The sequence below is a fragment of the Chlorocebus sabaeus genome, chromosome 6 (assembly GCF_047675955.1).
Source record: "Chlorocebus sabaeus isolate Y175 chromosome 6, mChlSab1.0.hap1, whole genome shotgun sequence".
Lineage (NCBI taxonomy): Eukaryota > Metazoa > Chordata > Mammalia > Primates > Cercopithecidae > Chlorocebus > Chlorocebus sabaeus.
This window is the reverse complement of record NC_132909.1, coordinates 28,262,921-28,284,313: the sequence shown is the minus strand read 5'-3', so window position 1 is coordinate 28,284,313 and position 21,393 is coordinate 28,262,921. Positions and strand designations below refer to the sequence as shown.

At 46.6% G+C, this 21,393-nt stretch overlaps 1 protein-coding gene across 23 annotated transcripts in view; it reads left to right on the top strand.

Moving 5' to 3' along the window:
- The window catches only part of ZNF536 (zinc finger protein 536), a 486,990-nt gene that overhangs the window by 297,871 nt on the left and 167,726 nt on the right, over positions 1-21,393 (top strand). For all 23 annotated transcript variants that reach the window (XR_012093209.1, XM_073016678.1, XM_073016679.1 and 20 more), the window contains one exon: positions 12,171-12,323. Coding sequence is in view for 22 of the 23 variants with exons in the window: in XM_073016678.1 (XP_072872779.1) it covers positions 12,171-12,323 (153 nt within the window). In the remaining variant the exon portion in view is untranslated. The remainder of the gene's footprint in view (positions 1-12,170; positions 12,324-21,393) is intronic.

Below are 21,393 nucleotides of genomic sequence, written 5' to 3'. Positions count from 1 at the left end.
AGCATTTATTCAAAAAAATTTTTTTAATTGATCCAAGGCTTGTGTTCATCTGATATGTTCTCAAACCAAAAGGGCTAGATAAGTCAGTGCAGCTCAAAAATGGCAGTAACTTCAGAGCTGGCAATTGACACTTGTTTTCTGCCACTGTTTACTCTTCAATAAAAAATGCATATTTACCATAGCAACCTCCTGATCACGTGGAGCCCTATCCTACATGCGACCCTCTAAAACAGAATAGCTTCTTAAAGGAACACACACATCCTAATCGGCATGCTTTTCAGATGCAAAAATGTGTTCTTTCTAAGGAAGCCCTCTTTCCTGGGATTTAGTGCTAATAAACACGTCATCCTTGTAGGAATCATTTTGGTCCCCTGTCTTAAATTTTGAGATGTTCGTTCTGGAAATCCAAATATAATTATTCTTGGAGGGGCTTTTGATTATCTTAAGGATTTGTTGATTATGTATTTTAATATGGTTCTAAATATATATGTGTGTGTTTATACATACACATATGTATATATATTTTAAACCGCAGCCATTAGTATCATCTGGAAGGGAGTTTGGTGCAGATTCTAACGACCTGCCGCTTCATCTGTGATTAAAGATTGTCATCTATGTGACGCTCAGTTGCAGCCTGAATTGTTTTTCACTGTTAACTTGGGAGGATTGCCTGGGATTTTAGAGCTTTGGAGGAGCTGCCCCAACCTGGACTTTTCAGGGAAGGAACATGTTCCCTCATGCTGGCACTTTCTATGTGTCTGATTCCATAGCTTGGAGCTGGCTTGGGGTTGGTGGTAGGGGGAGGGGGGAAGAGCCAGGGACACGAACACTGAAAGCCGCTACCCAGGAGGCTAGTCCTGGAGCTAAAACCACAGGTCTGCCCCTTCCCCATACCATCTTTACATATGACACGTTGCTCTGGCAATATTCATGTTGAAAGTCACTATTAATTGGAGCATAACCTCCGTCAGGCACCATGCTAAGTGATTTATATATCTTAGTCTCTACAGTCCTTTGAGACTTGAATTCCTGTGACTATTCCTGTTTTGCAGATAAGGAAATCAAGCCTCAGAGAGGTCATGTAATTTGCCCAGGATTGCACGCCTAAGACCTGGGGAACTTGGTTTTGACCTGAAGGCTTTTGGACTGCAAAACCTCTCCGCTTACTCTGTCTTCTGAACCTGTCTGTCAGATTTAGCTCTGGACGGACAAGTGGGGACAAGATGGAGAAGCCTTTGGAGATAGGGACAGTGACAGTGGCTTCCCTCTCAGAATGCTTCCTCCAGAGATTCCTGGGTACTCTCCATTTCAGCGGAGATTTGTGGAACACTTTTCAGACTCTGATCTTTTTTTTTTTTTTTTTTTAATGCCTGCACCTGGCAGTCAGGCACCCTTCGCTTGTGCTGGGCTGAAGTCAGGGCTGGAGTGCCAAGGGTCTCTGGATGCCACAGCCCCAGGGAGAGGTGGTGTGGCTGTGTGACCACAGGTGTGGTCAGTGCCTCTCTGAGGCACCACTGTAGGCTAAGGAGGCATCCCAACTGGGCCTGGTGTATTTTTAAAGTTTCTTTCAATATGAGAAACAAGAACGCATTTGTGACTCTGTTACGCTTAGTGGCTTTGGGGCAAAATTCGATTGTGAAGTGAGGCTGTGTTCTCCGTGGCACAGAAGCATTGTGACATGCACTCCACGGAGGGGCATTGCCCCCGCCCCATGCCCTGGCCAGCCAATCCGACGGCGGCATGCACACAAGCCATTTCATAATTATCCATCACAAATGCCTCCATGCCGCCCTAATAGATTATTTAAAATGGTGTGTGTGTCTCTCATGCAACCTCAAGTCAGCCCCAAACTGTACATGCGTACAGGCTGGGAGAGGTAATTGTTTATCATGTATCTCTTTGTTGCAGACACTTTTATAAAAGAGTATGTATTATGTATGGTGTGACCTTCAAATGTCAGGAATGTGTTGTGCAATAAACTGTCAATATTTGTGGTTATAAGGTACTAGATGACTTTTACAATAATTGGAACGGCTATATTAAAAGCTTGGATCACTTGGCTGGTTAAAGAGAAAGACACAGGCCAGCGTTCATCAGGGACTTGCCTTCTGCCAACTATTAAATGAAAGATATTGCAAGGTGCTCAAGATGTCTTCTTTGTTTAAAAAAGAATATGGCAAGATACGTCTCTAGGGGAGGCGTTATCTCCAAATCATCCCTTCTCCTTTCAATGTGCTCAATTCCCAGGAGAAAACTCAACTCCACAAGTTATAGCGACTGACCAAATGCATTTTAAAAAAGATCGGTCCAGCTTGTTCCTGGTGTCATTTAGGTAAGAATTCCTGGAGTCAGATCTTCCATCTTCTCCCCTCCCCCGCCCCCACCCAAACAGGAGGGGCTGTAAATTATCTTAAGAGGATCTTAAAAGCTATAGTGTGTTTTTTTTCTTTCTTGAGAAAATAAATTACATAGACATCTTTTGGGAATTTATGCTTTACTGAAAGTAGAGGCTTATACTATAATTTTCTTCATTTTTTGTTTAAAGAAAGGAGTACTTAATTTAAATTAAAAAAACAAAGGCATAACACATATTTTATTATAATTATAATAGTAACTGGATCATAGATTACATTAAAAATATCTGTTTCACTATGCTCTTCTATGGGTGAATCTCTCTTTATGCTTATGTGAAGTCGTTTCTCCTTATGATAGTCAGATCTTCATTTTTAACCAGGAATTAAGTAAATGAAATGGGGAAAGGGGTCTCACACTTTTGTTTTCTAAGGAGCTCACTTGTGGCCTTGCTGATTATAATTGTGTGTTTGTGGTTCCTTCCACCTGGATGGAGGGAGAACTGGGTGACACCCTGAGGCCCCTTCCTCCAGGAAGCCTCTCTGAACATCCCCAGGTCTCCCCACACTGCAGTCATCCAACTCCAGCCCCTGCATGCGCTGAGCACTCTGGAGCACTTCCGATGTTTTGACAGTGCCCTGGACTATTTCTCCCCTCCAGCTGCTCAAATAGCTTCCCTCTCACAATCAGGAACTGGTCTTAATATCTGAATTCCAACTTGCTTGCCTTCCCTGGTGCTTTTATTTGTTGAAAAACGTATTTATAAAGCACCTGCTATGAGCTGAGGATCTCCCGCATCCTGGAGATGTCACGGCAAGCCATAGTGCCTGTTCCCTGTTCTCCTGGAGCTGATATTCTAGGAAGGGGACAGGCAGTGAGCAGTTTAATACGCAGGTCAGCTAACTGTCTGCAAAGGGCGACGTGGACTGTGACATGGGCTGAGAACTGGGGGTTGGGAGATTCCTTCCAACAGTGCTATCAGAGACAATCTCTCTCAGAGAGGTGACTTTTACATAAAACTCTGAAGAGAATTCTAGGGAAAAAGAATTTCAGGGGGAGGGGACGCAGGAGCAAAGCCTTACTGGAGAAGGGACCTAGCCTCGGAGGAGAACAGAAAGGTGAGGGCTGGAGTGCAGTTGGGGAGTTGGGATGAGGTTAGAGCAGTAGGGAGGCCACCTGGACATCCTGAGACAGAGCTGGAGGTTATTCTAAAAAGCAATGAAATGAGTAGCTGGTCCCTGCCCTGCCCGCAACCAGAGGCTGTTCCCAGGAGGCAGCAGTGGCCTGGCCTGAATCTTTCAGACTCATTCTCCTACCTGGGTCTTCTCACCAAGGCCAGGTTCTTAGGTGACCCTGCTCAGCACTGATCCACACTAATGGTCTGTGCGGTGGGCTCCAGCCCACTGTCCCTGTCCGAGAGAGAAGAGACAGGTGTGCAGAGCCCGGAGAGACATGTCACACCTGATGGCTTGTCCTGGGTCGATTCTGTGAATCAAACCCTGCCTGTTGCATCCAGGGTTGCAGTCTCTAGCCTGGGGACTGAGAGCACCTGCCCACGGCCAGCCCATAGCCACCCCTTGGGGCCTTGGCAAGATGTGGCGGTCTGCGGATGACAGGGGATGTTGTCACAGCAGCATCACGTGGTGCCAGAGGGCAGAGACCCCATGGGTGGCCCAGTCCCCAGCAGGGAGTTTCACAGACTCCACCGAAATTTAAGAACGGGCTCAGGGCTTGAGAAAACCAGAAACACATTTGGCCCACGTTCTTGATCTTGAAGCCTTGGTATATTTTAAGGAAAATGTAATCCATGTGTTTCTGATTCATTTTCACTTAACTCATCAAAATGTTGCCTTAGAGAAGCTATTTGAAATCCTAGTGTCTTATATATTTCCCTTTTTCTCTTTTTGAGACGGATTCTCACTCTGTCACCTAGGCTGGAGTGCAGTGGTGTGAACTCGGCTCACTGCAAACTCTGCCTCCTGGGTTCAAGCTATTCTCCTACCTCAGCCTCCAGAGTAGCTGGGACTACAGGCGCCCACCACCACACCCAGCTAATTTTTGTATTTTTAGTAGAGATGGGGTTTCACCATATTGGCCAGGCTTGTCTCGAACTCCTGACCTTGTGATCTGCCTGCCTCAGCCTCCTAAAGTGCTAGGATTACAGGTATGAGCCACCATACCAAGCCTCCCATTTTTTTTTGTTTTGTTTTGTTTTTTAAGAAATTAGCCTTTTGACGACCTGATTCCCCAGTTCCAGAAATCCTCTCTTGCCACCAGCAAATGGAGCTCTGCCCAGTTTTGAGTTTGGGTAGAGGGTGAGACATGGCAACATGGAAAACATGCCACCTCTCTGTCTCATGTGTCCCAGGGCTCGCCAGTGAGGTCCAATTCCGACCCCGTGCGCAATAACCCAAGAACAAGCTGCCTTTTGCCTCCTCACAAATGGACATTGTTTTCTAAAATAGCTCTTTATTTAAACAAATACGTTCACCAATCCATAAGAATACTTAACTGTTTAACATGACTATATATGGCCATCATAAAGTTGAGGACTCTGATGCAACCAGAGACACCAAATTGATACCGACCCGAGGCATGCGTTATGTCTTCCAAGAATTAGGTAGAATTGTTTACAGTAATGTTACAATTTTCACGCATACCATTAATTTAAAATAATTTAAAAAATTGAAGGGCCAGCCATGATTGCTTTATTTGAGTCTATTGAAGTTTTCAAAATAAGGGAAGTGGTAAGCTTTTATGAGTAGCCATACATTCCTTTGGACGTTCCCCAAGGTGTTGGTATTGTCTTGCTCCTGAAAAGATCTTCAAGCCCTGGTACACGTGGGCAAGGACGTTAAGAAAGGTGTGACTTTTTGTTGTTGTTGTCCCGCTGAACTGCTTCTTCAACCCTTAGACTCCACAAATGTTTTCTTTCCTTCATTAATGAAGTGAGAACTGCGATTTTGAGACGTTCTTTGCACAAGGTACACTTGCAGAGTTAACTGACAACTCATCTGGGAAAATGTATTTACTGTTATACTAGAAGCTCCATAGAAATTAAAATATCATGGCATTTTATGCCATAAACGTAGTAAGCGCCAAGTTGTTCACAGAGTTAGTCACCTTACCCATGCGTGGTTGCTGGGGTAACTCTCCAGTCATGGCGTGGACCTCACCATCACCATCATCATTGCCAACAGCATCATCGTTATAATTTTTTTCTAATGGAAGTCTTTCTAAAATGTACTTCTGGGCATCTGAAGGGTAAAGCTGCCAGCAAGTTGGGATGAAGCGAGAAGCAAGAATCCATGTGCAATATAAAAAGAAGCCACTTTTTCCTTTCTCTTTGTCCTCTCACTCTGCCTCTTTTGGTCTCTATCTCTGGCTTCTCCCTCTCATTCTGTGAGTTAATTGGACTCCTTGGAAGACTGGATATAAACCTGGAAGACTTCACCAGTAGAGGATTGACTCTTCTTAGTCAATTTCTGACCTTTTCTCACAACGGCTACCCCCAAAATCTCCATGGCTTAATATAACCAGAATTTATTTCTCATTCATACAAACTGTGATGTGGGTCGGCTGTCATTCATCTGGTGACTCAGTGACCCAGGTGCCCTCTATTTTGTGATTCTGTTGCCTCAATCCTTCCATTGCAAGGTCACTGTGGCCCAGAAGGAGAGGGCAGAGGAGGTGCAGGCACACTCTCTCTTCATTTCCTTCATCTGTTGGCCAAAACTGACCACCTGTCGTCAGCTTAGTGTAAGAGAAGTTGGGATACGTAGGGGTCCAGGGACTAGTTAGCAACCATTTGCTGTCCTTTTTACAGTCATTTCGTCTTGCCTCTTTAAGGCCCAACGTCAGTATCTTCTTTGGCTGTAGGGTGAGGTCCGCGGGGAGAATAAGAGGTCAAAAAAAAAAAAAAAAAAAGGCAGTGGGCAGAGATAGCCTGGGATAGGCTTGGAACTCTTTCAGCATGGCGGGACCCAGAGGTCTAGTCCTTGAGGGTCAGTTGGGAACCAAGGGCGAGGGGAGGGTGAAGGGACTTGCTTGGGACAGTTGGATATCAGGGACCTGGGAGGAAAAGATTCTGCCTCCTAATGCCTGAGTCAGCATGTTTGGAAAACAAGGCTATTTTATTATACAAAGAAGTTCAGTGTTTAGAGAGAATCTAAGGGGATATCTGCCCTTCAAGTACAAAATCATTTTGTAAACACAGTTTTAATATCCCAAAGATATTATACATAAATAAGGTTAAGTGTGTGTTGAGGCACCCATCCATTCAAATCATGTTTGTATACAGCAAGATAGCCAACCTCAGGGGCAGTTTCAGACAGCTGGTGACAGTGTTTTCTAAGTATTGGGGCTTTAACTTTTGAGAAGTTGTTTGTCTTTCTAAGCATCTGTTTCTTTGTCTAACTGGTACTGCCACTTTGTGGTTCAGTGGATGATGAGGATTCAAAAATGATCCCTGGCCATTTTGATCTCCCCAACTCCTTCAGCCCACACCCCCTCCTCTGAATACTTAGGGAAAGCATGCATCTTCATGTCACCTTGATCGAGGCCAACCTTGCCGTAGACTCGGAGGATAAGAACAAGCAAATGGGCATGTAGACAACATTGCTGACCTTGAGAAGACAAAATTAGGAAAGTCTGTTGCGTGATGTCTCCTTGTTCCTGGTAACATACCTTTAAAAAACTTGGATCCGCCTCCTTTTTCTTTAGCAAGTCACTTTCAGCTTGTAGGCATGGGCAGGGGAGAAAGCTGGCAGAGCTTTTGATGCCTATTTCAACGCATTTGCTCTTGGCCACAATCTAGGAGGGTTGCAAATATGGCCTGTGTCTGTCTGAAATATTATTTGTTGTACCCATGCAAGGCACCCACTTCTGAAGAAATAATCCCATATTATTCAGTGGGGTCAAGAAAATAAACAGGGGTCACAGGAGCTGTTTCTCAGCTGTTTCTCCATCACGTGGGAGCCCAGAGCACACCCAGGCTGAGGATGCGTTAGGAAAGAGAGGGCCTCCCCGCCTGCAGCCAAAGGTCCCCTCGAGGGATATCTCAGTCTCTAGGAGCTGGCAGGGGTCTGTCCTTTCACAGATGAGCAGGGAGGAACAGATGGCAGAGTTGAGGCTGACCTCTGTCCACATGCCTGCCTTTAGTCTACCCAGCACATTAGAGAAAGTGTCGGATAGGAGGGAAGGAAAAGAAAATTACAAAAATAATAAATCTCAAACCAATGCACAAAAGGTTTAACAAAGGATCACAGATGCAATTTTTGTAATACCTCTCTCTCTCTCTCTCTCTTTTTTGTTTTTTTTTTTGTTTGTTTGTTTTTGAGATGGAGTTGTGCTCTTGTCGCCCAGGCTGGAGTGCAGCAGTATGATCTCGGCTCACTTCATCCTCTGCCTCCCAGGTTCAAGCGATTCTTCTGACTCAGCCTCCTGAGTACCTGGGATTACAGGCGTGCACCACCACGCCTGGCTAATTTTTGTATTTTTAGTAGAAACGGCGTTTTACCATGTTGGCCAGGCTGGTCTCAAACTCCTGACCTCAGATGATCCACCGGCCTTGGCCTCCAAAATTGCTGGGATTACAGATGTGAGCCACCATGCCCAGCCAATACCTCTGTCTTTCTACTGCCTGCTTCCTGGAGTGGCTGGGGAAGGGCTGGTCTGTCTGCAACATAAACCAGTGACTGCTTTCTCCACCTGACGGTATGGGGTGCCAGGCAAAGCGATGGGACTCCCTCCTGCAGTTTGCAGAGGGGCAGATGCCAGTGCTTTTATACTCGGGGTAGAGAAGGAATTCGAGAGCAGCCGCACCTTCCCCTCTGAACGACACTCTTGGGTTCTTGCTGGGGCTGGGCCGAGTTCAGCACACACATCCTCACCAGCACCCATCCTGGCACAGGCTGCAGCTCACACGCAGTGCCCTGCGGGTGTCCCACCAGCACTCGACCCCCAGCCTTCACTGCGCTTGGCTTTCAGCCTCTCTGGACACTTCCTGGGACCACCCACAATTGCCCTTCATCTTCTCTCAGCATGATTTTCCAGAAGGATTAGTCTAAGTGTAAACGCCATAGGCCTTCTGGCCCTCCAAAAAAAAAAAAAAAAACAAAAAACAAAAAACAATTTTCTTTGTGAAGTAAAAATTAGACTCTTAAATCTGCAAAGAAAACTGTTTATCTTACAAATTTATTCTTTTTATTGGGCCACACATATCCAAGATGGAAAGATAAAAGGAAAACAGATACAGGCCGTCACTTAGAGTGATGTATAATGAGGCAGGGCTCATCCTCATGTTCTGCAAAATGTTCACAGTGCAGGGCGGCCGTATTGCTATTTTTATCTGTAATATGGCCTGGGCAAGTCCTTCCCAAAAGCTCCAGGAGAAATATACCCTCCCTCATTTCCCTTGCAGTGTCTTGTTTTTTGTGATTTTTTTTTTTCGGAAGATTCAGGGGTACATGTGCAGGTGTGTGGCACGAGTATATTGCGTGATGTTGAGGTTTGAGCTTCTAATGATCTCGCTGTGCAAGTAGTAAGCACAGTGGTCGATAGGCAATTTTTCAACCTTGCCCCCCTCCCTACCTCCACTGCCTTTGGAATCCCCAGTGTCCATATATATTTTTTGAGACAGGATCTTGCTGTGTCACCCAGGCTGGAGTGCAGTGGCGTGATCCCGGCTCACTGCAGCCTTGACCTCCCGGGCTCAGGTGATTCTTGTGCCTCAGCCTCCCCAGTAGCTGGGACTACAGGCATGCACCACCACACCCAGCTAATTTTTGTATTTTTAGTTTTGCCATGGTTTTGCCATGTTGCCCAGGCTGGTCTGGAACTCCTGACCTCAAGTGATCTGCCCACCTCAGCGTCCCAAAGTGCTGGGATTACAGGTGTGCACCACCACACCTGGCCTCCAGTGTCTATTGTCCCCACCTTTGTGTCCATGGGTACCCAGTGCTTAGTTCCCCCTTGTAAGTGAGAACATGAGGACATTCTCCTGCAGCTTTATTCCATAACGGTTCCTTGCTACTGCTCTCTGGCGGGCTCCTCTGGAAGAAGCTTTAGGGGAAGGTCCAGATCATGCCACAAGGGACCCTGCAGTAATTACACTTTTTTCTTTGTTTGTTGCCCAGGCTGGAGTATAGTGGTGCAATCTCAGCTCACCACAACCTCCCAAGCTCCCAGGCTCAAGCGATTCTCCTGCTTCAGCCTCCCGAGTAGCTGGGATTACAGACACGCACCACGACCACCTGGCTAGCTTTTGTATATTTAGTAGGGACGGGGTTTCACCCTGTTGGCCAGGCTAGTCTTGAACTCCTGATCTCAAATGATCTACCTGTCTCAGCCTCCCAAAGTGTTGGAATTACAGACATGAGCCACCGTGCCCGGCCCAAGAATTACACTTCTGAAACCTGCCCCTGCCTACCTGCATCCTGAAGCCAACATCCAGGACACCTAAGTCCTGCTTATAATTCCAATCAACAGTGATTGGCCTCCTGACTTAAATTGGCTATCTCGACTATGTTGCCAGGAGCACTTGGGCAGAATTTTAATCAGGCTCATCATCGTTTGAAACTGACCTTCATGATCCCAGCAAAAGGGAAGCTGAGGGAGGCCGGGAGAGCAAATGCAGCATGCTCAGGGTTGGGGTGTGTGGGAGTGGGAGAGGGGTAGAAGGAGATGGCCTTCCCGCTGTCTAAAGCTAGGGTGTGGTTGGCTGGAAATGACATCTGGTCATCACTCCCTCTGGCAGCAGCTCCTGGTAGACTCAGCCTGCAGGACATAGAGCCACTGTGACTGTATGTAGAGCATTTGCCTGATGGTGACTTTGCAACACTCTCTTGTGCCTGTTTGCCCGGATCAATCAGCCGTCTTTGGGGGCCCTTCCACATTTATTTGGGCAACCACAATCTAGGGCTTGGTGGAGTGACTTTGAGTTCTAGATGTGGATGAGCCTAACCTCCTACTTGTGCAAAATTATAAGAAAAAAAGCTAGGTAATTATACCCTTTGAATAGCTCTCCAATGATGGTTAGAAGAGTTGGGGAGAATAAGATTGAAGTGAGATTTCAAATATAAATAACTTTGCCCAGGTGATGATACGGTCGTACACAATCCAACTGCAGAGAGAATGCTCCAAGCCAAGAGTTTCCACAGTTGCTTAGAGTGAATACTCAAATCAGAATTAAATGTGTGAGACCTGGTGTAGTGGCTCATGCCTATAATCCTAGCTCTTTGGGAGGCTGAGATGGAAAGATTGCTTGAGACCAGGAGTTCAAGACCAGCCTGGGCAACAAAGCAAGACCCTGTCTGTACAAAAAATAGAAACTTAACGAGGCATGGTGGCCTGCACCTGTAATCCCAGCTACTTGGGAAGCTGAAGCAGGAGGATCACTTGTGCCCAGGAGTTTGAGGTTGCAGTGAGCTATGATTGTGCCACTGCACTCCAGCCTGGGTGACAAAATGAGATGCTGTCTCAAAAATAAATAAATAAATAAAAAGAATTGAATGTGTTGGCCTTCATCTTTCTCATGGTCTACAAGTCTGTCCCTTTTTTGGCTGTTAGCAGAGAACGCCAGGAACAGACGTTGAGGAGTAAAAAGAGTTTGCATTTTCCATTGCTTGGAAGGTACAGATCTTATTTATTAATCTCTGCAGAACTCACAGATCTCATTACCCCAGAATGTTCCCTTGTTCTCCTCGTGGGATTTACCGTGACGCCTAGAGGGTGGGCTGGAAGCTACGGTGAGGATCCCACTATCCTCAGGAGCTTAGATTCTGGGCCAGGCCTTCAGACTCCTGCTCTGTGGGGAGGTCCACGACTGTGGAAGAAAAGTGAGCCCAGAGAAGGTTCTCTTGCTTCTCCTCCTTGAGTTCCCAATTGTCATCTCTTTGGTAGTGTGATGTCAGGCCTCGGGGGTTGCACTAACATATCCTCCAACCACTAGACATTTTTCCGGTTTTATTTACTATTATATCCCACAATTTCTTTGCAGAAGGCAGCCATATGTAAATTTTATTCCGTTTTCTAATGGTTTGGGTTACATAACAAATAACAGCAGGAAGGAAAATTTGTATCGATACTTGACAGAGGAAGTTCTCAAGTCACTGCAAAAAGATGTGTCTGCAGTGCTGTAAGTTTATGGGAGTTTTGCAGCTGAGTCTCTGCATATGACTGAATATGTCACTATATGTTTATCATGGGCTAATTGTGGAATCACATTTCCATACTTTTTCTTCTCCCTTTCATGAGATTACACCAGCCAGTGATGGATACAAGACTCTACAAGGAAGAAATGATCAGTTTTGGATAATTTTCTTTCCTGTCCCAAAATAGCCATATGTCTGCATGTCTTAGGGACTCAGCTGACACACATTTTTTTTTTTTTTAATTTGTTGCTTGCTATAATGCAAATATGATTTCAGGCTTATAGTGAACTCTACAGTGAGTCCATATTATAAATTAATCAGATTCAACAAACACCAACATTTTTAAACTTTTGAAAAAAAAATATTTAATAGGAACTAAGCAAAAGAAGAAATCAAACCAGCTGCTGACACAGCTGTTTCTTTTCTTGTTTAATTCAGTTCAATATAAAGGTACCATATGCTGCTTAAAATGATGATAGGAAAGATGAAATAATTTAAGAGAATAACAAGAAAATACATGAATTGTCAGCATTCTGTCAGATTTAAAGAATGAAATAGACAGGTGTAGTATTGACATGTTTAACTTTGTGTGGTGTTAGCAGTTTTGGTGCGAACAACTCCTGACATGTGCTGAAGTGATGTGAGAACGTTTCTCCTTCGCTGCAGACATTGGCGAGGAGGCTGGGAGATCCGCCGGCGTCCAGCAACCGGCGCTGCTTCGCGACAGAAGCCTGGGCTCGGCCATGAAGGACTGCCCGTACTGTGGGAAAACTTTCCGGACATCCCATCACCTTAAGGTGCACCTGAGGATACACACAGGTGAGAAGTCTGAGTGCATCCAGGGGCACAGCCCAGAGGAGGAGGAGTCCCCCGTCCTGCCTGCTTTCTGGCCCAGGTCCACAACTGTGTGAGTCACTAAGTCTGGAAGGTTCTCCCTGGGCCTGTCTAGCTGCCACTGTGTGGATCATAAGCGGCCCTCATTTCCTGATTCGTCCCTTAACTAACATTCACCTCGCAAATGACGCAGGGACTCGTAAATGTAGACTCGGATGGTCCCAGCCTGGGATAACTGGGTCGCGTCTGAGCCTCTAGGGCATTTTGCGAATGGTTTCCTTCTGCTGTATTGAAGGGGTCCCTCCCCACGCCCCTGTATGAACCAGTCTCCCAGGTGTCAGTGATGGGGTCTCAGCTCAAACCTTCCTAAGTGTACCCCAAGCAACCAGGTAGAATAGGCTTTAGCCCGGCCTGCGTTGCTTGCCCAGACCTGGGACAGGGCAGCTGGAGTCAATCCCCATCACTCCATGTGGCGTGGAGGAAAAGTGACTCTTCCCTGTGTCTCCTCAAAGGAGAAATTGAGATGCTCTTAGGCAAAGGGGGGCAAGTGGCTGCTGCACCCCTTTGGCGGTTTCTCATGTCTTGGCGTCATACCGACTGAGGACTGGCTGGCAACAGGGAGTTCTCTGTGTCTCTCAGTCATCGTCCTTTTTAGCTTTTCTGCTTGTTGCTTGCACATTGCCAATATAAAAAAAAAATCTATCAGAGATATGGACACTTCCATTTTCTTTGATTTTCCTCCTGACACTTTATCTATTGGAGTATGAGCTGCTTCAGAGGCTAGACAAATATGCCATCTATTTTCAAAAATAATTGTGGTATATTTCCCAAGGAATCAATAAGGCTGTGGGTTGCACAGGAATATTGAGTGCATGTGGGCCGTGTGGGCATCGCATTGGGGGAGACAAGAAACCCCTCACCTGGAGCCTCACCTGGTCCCCACAAATCTCCCTGACGCTGAGGGAAGCCTGAGGACAGATGGGCACAAGCGGCCATGGGCTGAGTCACTGGCCCTGCTCACCCTGCATGCCTCCCTTGGAGTCATCTCAGGCCAAAGAGGTGTCTTTTAAAATGGTCCTCCAGGTCCCACTACTCTCCCAAACAGCCTCATGCCACCTGCTCATGCCTTGCCTCCGGCCCCATCCTGCCCCCTTCTTCATCCTTGGCACCTTTCTGAAACAGCGCCTGCCTTCTTCTTTTCCTCAATGCAGAATGCCTGTTCCAGCTGCAGGACCTGTGTTTCTGCCCCTCCCTCCCACCTGGAATCTTCCTCCAGGTGATCCCTGGAGACTTAGCTTCACTGGGATCTAATCAGAGAGGCTGACCCTGACTACCCCACCTAAAACAGCCCTCACATCCCCTGCATTATCTTCTTTATAAACTTAACAGTTTCGGAAATAACCCTGTTGGGGTTCATCACTTATTTGTCTCCCACCAAGCAGTGTCTAAGATTTGCACAGGTGGCAATATTGTCCATCTTTTGAATTGCTCTCATTTCTATAACCCCAGGGTCTGCAAGGGCATCTTACACCCGGTAGGGGCAGATGAATTTATTTGAAAGGTTGAATGACAGAAGAAATGCTCAAATAAGTGAGTGACTCCTCCTGTCTTCCCTGCATTGTTCAAGGTGGCATGGAGGAGTCAAGGGCTGTAGGGAAAGTGGTCCCTTCCCCAGGGAACACAGGAACCCATCAGAAACCACGGCCTGGCAGTCAGGCTGCAAGCGCTGGTTTCTTGGGCATAGACAAAGTGGAAGATCCTCTTCCCGGGAGTTTAGGGAGGGGGCCTTGCATTCTGATCTCAGGGTCTTTGCCCTTTGAACTTCTCTGCCAGATACTTGCATGGCTTGCTGCTTCCCCTTCAGGGTCTGGCTCTGATGCCCTCTTCTCTATGAGGCCCACCCACGTGGTGGTGCACCCCCACCCCACTGGGACTTTCTAGACCCCTTTCCTTCCCTGTGTCACCTCTCCATAGTGCTCACAGCATCTGACACATCATGTCTTTGTATTTCATTGTTGTTTCTCTCCATGCACTAGAATGTGAACTCCTTGAGAGCAAAGGCTGTGTCTGTTTGTCCAGCTGCATCCCCAGCCTAGAACAGAGCCTGACCCATGTAGGCACTCAGAAAGTATTTGCTGACCCAGGCATTCCTGCGTCAATTGGTGAAAGTGACCAGGCTCGAAGGCAGTCAGCCCAAACATGTGGTTTTCTCAGATGATGCTAATGTCCATTTTCCTTCCCGGATTGGAGCCAGGGTTGTGGTGATGGTTGGGTGGGGCGGGGACCTGCAGACTGCCAGGATACGGGCGGTGGTCCATAGGGCACCCACCCTTAAGCTGTCTGCAGGAGTGTGGAAACCAGGCCAGGCTTGTCTTGTGTATTTCATGTCGATACAGAACACTGGACCACGTTTCCCAGCCAGGTGGTGGCTCTCCATGGGTGAGGTCGGCCTTGCAGAGTGTAAGAGTCAGTGAGGAATGGCGGTGCCTCTCAACAAGGGGCTTCGCTAACCGTGTCGCCCTAAGCCCAGTCAGCTTCCCTGGACGTAAGAGTAGACACTCCACAGAATATTTCCAGGCAACTTAGGGCCAAGGCTGACGGAAGTTCTGGGGAACCTGGGAGAGAGCAAATGGTTACTGCTCTTCGCAGTTTTCAAGCTTGAGAAAGACTAATGTTTCTGAACTGCTTCACAAACCTCGGCATAGTCTTTAGAGACAAGAGAGGGCCATGGACAGAGGCATTCTGGAAACTTCCTAGAATCAGAGAGAAAATGAAAGAAGCCATGGAAACATCACACCACCTCCACCACCCCTCGGAAGCAGCATTTGCCTTGTGTAACAGGCAGAATGGTAACCAGATAAAGATCAATTTCCTTTTTATCTAAGAACAAAGAAGCTGGAAAATGCTTACACTTGTGCATTTGAATAGAACAGAAAGTGTTACATGTTATAAATCACCCAAATAAACATCTATTATGACAATGTAAAAGTGTGGATTACACAAGTAATTAAAAATCAAAATCAACGTATTTGTTAATAAGTGATTTCATGTGGGACTCAAGTTGGTGAGAGGCCCTGACTGCCTTCTCTTTTGGCCCCGATGTCTCTCCTTGCTCCAAATACCATACAGTTTTTGTATTTCTAAATGACACGGCCAGAGGACAGCAGTCTCATTATGAAACAAAAATACATGTGCTCCAAAATGCCATCTTTTTGAAGTTTTTAAACAATGGACCTGTAGGAGCACATTTTAAAACTCAACGTGTAACAAATATATTTTTAATTGGGATATGAGGTGGCACCTTCTCTGTATTTTTTCTGTCCGACTACATCTTTATTGGAAGTCTCGATCATGTAACATCAATGGATAAAACCTCTCTCCTTTTTCTTCCCAGTGCATTAACTCAATTACTGTTTCTCTTCTCCTAACACCTGTTTGTTGGAGAGGTGCTGACTAGATGCACCAGTCAGGTTGCTCTGAACATCTGGGAGCCCGGGAGAGCCTATGAGTCACTAGGATGTTTCTGGTGCACCCTAAGCTTCAGACAGGTCCACAGGGGACCAAGGGGAGGCTCCTGCAGGACCTCGGGAATCCCCAAGGCCATCAGATCCTGGAGGCTGCCTCACTCTGGCTCCAGGCAGGGCAGACGTTGATGGCTGCTTGACCCAGAGAGGGCTGAACTTCTCTCCTCACGGAAACATTACCTTGGGCAGACTAGGGTCCAATCACTGGATATGGGCAATTTTTCTTCTACAGCACAGTGTCTGTGATTCGAATTCAGAGCCAGTTGTTGCAGGCTCAGAAAGGAGATTGCATCAGTCAGGGTTCTTCAGAGAAACAGCACCGATAGGAAATGTATATATGGCCAGGCACAGTGGCTCATACCTGTAATCCCAGTACTTTGGGAGGCCGGGGTGGGAGGACTGTTTGAGCCCTGGAGTTCAGGACCAGCCTGGGCCATGTAGTGAGACCTCATCTCTATAAAAGGAAAGAAAAGAAAAGAAAGAAAAGAAAAAAAAAAAAAAAGAAAGAAAAGAAGGAGATATGCTACACACACAGAGACACACAGAAACACACAAGAGATTTACAAGAAATTGGCTCAAGTGATTATGGAGGCTGAGAAGTCCTAAGATCCAAAATCTGCAGTTGGTGAGCTGGAGACCCAGAAGAGCTGATGATGTAAATTCCAGTCTGAGCCTGAGCCGGAATGCAGGAGACCAATATCCTAGCTGAAAGACAGCCAGGCAGGGCAAGCGCACTCCCCCTCGCTCAGCCTTTTGTTCTATTCACGCCTTCAACGGATTGGACAAGGTGCACCCACATTGGAGAGGGCCACCTTCTTTACTCAACCCACCCACTCAAACATTCATCTCATCCAGAAACACCCCCACGGGCACACCCAGAAGAATCCTTAACCAAATATCTGGGCACCCTGCCGCCCAGTCAAATTGACACAAAAATTAACCATCACAGAGATACATCAGCAAACATCTAGTTGTAACATGCAACGGGGAGGGCGCATGTCCCCAGAGTCTCCTGAGAGGTTGGCAAATCATTTCAGGATTGGTCTCCATGCGCACATGCCATTCTTTCCCTCCACGTCCCCTCCCTGTGCCCTACCTTGGGAAGCCAGGTGCCTGGGGGTACTCTGCAGGGTCTGATGTATCTGTTTTGTGTGCACAGGAAGCAGGCATATGCTGACAGATCCCTGAAAGGCTGGGGGAGGCTTGGCCCCCTGATGGGTGAGCACCTCCTGCATGGCTGTGGGACTCCTGGCTGGGTTCCTTAGGGCGGCTCTCCCATGTGTGGGTTTTTCAGGATGGGGTTGTTGTCTCAAGGAATGACCATTGTAGAGAAATGTAATAAGCAACTTCACTCGTGAAAACTTGGAGGCATGAAAGTTCAGGGACTAATTAAAAATAAATCTCATTAGTTTCTTCCCCCTCTCGAGTTCTGCGAGTGGTTTATTAATCTGGTTTTGATGTGCCGCATGTTCCAGCCCTGAGTCGGGAACCTCTTTGTCGGAATGGATCCACACAGGGAAGTCAGTGGTGGTTTCCCAGGGGTCTCAGGCTGCGGTCACGAGGGGCTCAGCACTGGGCTGAAGGGCGCGCCCGGCACCCCCCAACTCCTGGCTGCTGTCTTCACAGCACAGCCCCTGGATGCTGGCTGGGCTCTCACCTGTATTCTTGTCTCTTTCCTATAGGACCAAAGAGGGTTGTGGAAGGGAGGGAGTTCTCCTTTGCAGCCCCCAAAGGACTGCACACCCAGTCGGGTGTAGGGAGGGAGACCTGGGCATTATCTTGCCTTGTGACTACAAAGCATGACAGCAACTGGCTGAACACAGAACTCAGCCCGCGGGGATGGAGTAAAGGCACAATAACAGTGATGGTAGTTCCCACGTTCTGTCCACGCCCACATGCAGGCACTGTGCTAGACACTGCGCATTAACTCGCTCCTTCATCCCTACAGCACCTCAGTTACCAAGGCTCCATCCCCTGCCCCGCTGCAGGGGAGAGCGCTGAGCCTCAGAGACAGAGACGGGAAGTTATCCCGCCCCGGAGTTGCCCAGCATTGGATTAAAAGCTATAATCAGATCTGCCTAATTCAGAACCTCATTCTCTTCACCGCTGCACTGTATTGCTACTTTTTACTTTTCTGAGTGAATTTCTGGCTTGTTTTAGGGAATTAATGCAACATTTCTTTGACAGTGTGTGTCCACACCATACCCAACAGGAAGGAAAGAAGTGACTTGTACTCACAAGTGGTGTTGGCGCAGCCTCCAGGGAATTTAAAAGGGAAGTACTGTGCACCCCGGCTCCTCCTTGACCCCACCCCTCCGACTGGCCCCAGGCCAGGCTTCCTTGGCCCCACGTGCTTGGGTTTCCCCACTAGCACAGCAAGGTTAGGGGAGTGGTGAGGCTTGGTCACTGTGGCATGTGGAGGCACTCTGACCTCCTGGGATGGAAACGGGGTGGGTGTGGGTGGGAGTGGAATCACTTCCAGCATGACAGAGTTGATAAACTTCTCATGCTACGGTGGAAACCACCTTTCATCTTCAAAGTGCTTCCCGAGCAGCGGCTGGTACATAAACATGGGTGAAAATGGAACTTTCAGCCGGCCCCATCCAGGTGCCTTATGGCTGGTGTCTACGTCTCTTACCTTTGATGCTTCTATGTAAGGTAACCAGGCTGTTTTCACACACTGAGTAAATATAAAAGCACCTTGCACACATTTTCAAAAAGGAATCGGTTAAAATGGGTATTCTTCTCATTTCCTTTTCCAAAAGGAGAGCACATGTTGTTGCCATTAGTGGGGGAGCAGCCACCTCAGTAATGATGAAAAAATTAAAAAAAAAGAAATCTCCAAAAGAAGATGTCTTTTTTTCTTTTTGTTTTGAATTAAAATTCCATCATTTTTCTATTTCCAAGATGAACTAAAAGCCCGGTTTATTCCTCCTCGGTTCCCAATCCTTGCTTTTCCTGCCTTAATGACATCCTAAACTTTTGTTGAAAATAATTGATTGAATTTAAATTTCCCTAAAAGTTGAAGAGGTAATGTTACAGTATAAATTTCCTACCAAACACTAAGTAGGGAAATATCCATTAGTGAAATTAACTACAGTTTCTAGGTAGCTAACAATGTGCTGTATACAGTAGGGCATGGCTAATGAACACTGCAGTGGGTGATATTTCATTATACAAATTAATGCTCACATTTTAATGGGAAAGTCACATAATGAATCTGGGCTTCAGTGACAGCAATTAGAGACACAGATTGTCCCCTTCTGGACAAGGCACTGTTTAGCAATAAGCAGCTGTGTGAAAAGTCTTCAGGTTTACAACATATATATGCTTTGGGGGAATTAGTGTACAATTTATATTAATGTACTGAAGCTTTGCTGCAAAGACACCACCATATTTATCTCTCCTGGTGTTAACTAAGTAAAGACATGGAGAAGGACTAAATAAATATCAAATTGAGGATGCAAATACAGGAAAATACTCAGTTGCTTAACTTAAAAGTGAAACACTTTTGGAGATTTAGCAAAAAAATAAAACCAAAAAAAAAAAATTAGAAGCATGAATCACGTCTTAAACCTTAAAATGGTTTCCAAAGAGAATAATATGAATCCACCTGTTATTTTTGGAGAGGTGCTGGTGGGAACTTGCTCTAAATAGCTCTAGAATGACTCCCTGGAACAGTGAGGGTTCCTTTTACATATCAAGAGCAAAGTAGAGGCTCAGAATTATAAAAGATATGACCATGTAAAAATAGGTACAGTGAACTAATTAAACCACCTGGTCGTATATTTCTAAAAATGGATGATACAGTGACTTGGGAGAGGTTATCAGTGATATTTTAAAGCTAAATATATATCTTATGCCATATGTCAGTGGGAAGTTGGCTTACTGTATGGCAGTTCCAATAATTTCATTAATCCGTTGGAATGATGAACTGCGGCTTTTTAATTTCATTATGCCTTTTCTAGCAAAACTCTTCTTTCTAGAAATGCATTGTTTGGGCCCACATCTTACTTCTTTAAAATGTAGTGAGAGGTTTCCCCGCAGAAGGCTACCAGTGTTTGTGGCTGCTTCCTTTAGTGGGCAAAGGGCTCTCTTCTGCACATTTCACAATGACTGCCTGCTCCAGACCCCATCTGTAAAATAGAGCACTGTGACCCTTCAGTGTTTGAAAAGTTTTGAGATAGGTACCAATATTTAAAAATTAAGATACTGCACACAGATATCTCATAGATACGAGACTTTTCTTTCATTCTTTTCTTTATTTTAGAGACAGGGTCTCACTCTATCACCCAGGCAGTTGTGCAGTGGTGCGATCATAGTTCACTGCAGCCTTCAACTCCTGGACTCAAGTGATCCTCCTGCCTCAGCCTCCCAAGTAGCTTAGACCACAGTTGTGTGCCACCACACCTGCTTAACTTCTAAATTTTTTGTGGAGATGAGGTCTCCCTGTGTTACAAGCCTAAGCCACCATGCCTGGCCAAGACTTTTCTTGGAAAATCAAAGGTTGTAGTGCCCACAGTTGGTTAGAGTTGAGTGACACTGTGCTCCAGGAGAGATTGGTTGTTTTGCATACTCATCTAATCTGCCTGGTTCTGCCTGCATGCGAGTGTGTGGCACATATAACAGATAAACACAAAGCAATGAACCACAAACATCATGGAGGTCACCAGAGGGCTCAGGACCCCCTGGAAACCTTGGGAGATAACCTGAGTCATCCCCTCAGTAGATGGGACTCATTTATGGCCTAAGTGGCCAATCAATCAACTAGACAGAGCTGCTGGCAGGATCTGGGGCTTCCTGTACCTTGGGGCCGCCCAGGCAATGCAGGCCTGAGTCTCAGGCAGAGTCCAGCCTTGGTTGGGCAGGGCTAGGCAGGTCCAACGCCTGGCTCCTTTGGCATGGATCTGGCCATGCCTGGAGGCCTGGGATTTGCTAGAGTTAGCCCAGAGAGCTTGGGCAGAAGAGTGCATCCAGATGCAGAGACCTTGGCTGGGAAGCCGTTCTCAGCTGAGGTAGACTCAGCATCTGCCTGTGCCAGTCAAATGAAACAGCGGACATAGACCGTGCCCTGGAGGCTGTGAAGTGTGCTGTTAGGCCTCTCCGCCAGGTTGCCGCCCCACCCCATCTAGGCCAACATTGTGAGAAGTTTGCCTCCTGAGCACTCTGAAATGGGCCCTTTGGGGAAAGAATGCCGGGGAAACAGCTGGGATGTTTCCAGTGGAGCACAAGGCCCTGGGGCTGTTGGGGTTCTAAGGAGGTTCCCAGCTCAGCCCCTGGATGTACCTGGCTAGAAACACACCCTGGCCGGGGCTCACTTTCATCTTCGAAGTATTTCCCTGTGCCCCTTGTTGGATAGGAAGCCCAGACAGGGGAGAGAGGGCTTTGAGACAGAGGGCAGGAGTGGTTCTTCCAGTCATTTAGCGATTACGAGGAAATTAAAATTGAGCTTGTTTCTTTGTGAACATAAATCCAAAGGGGAAGGGTTTATGTCCTGGAACAACGTGTGGAGCACTTAGCTGAGGAATTGG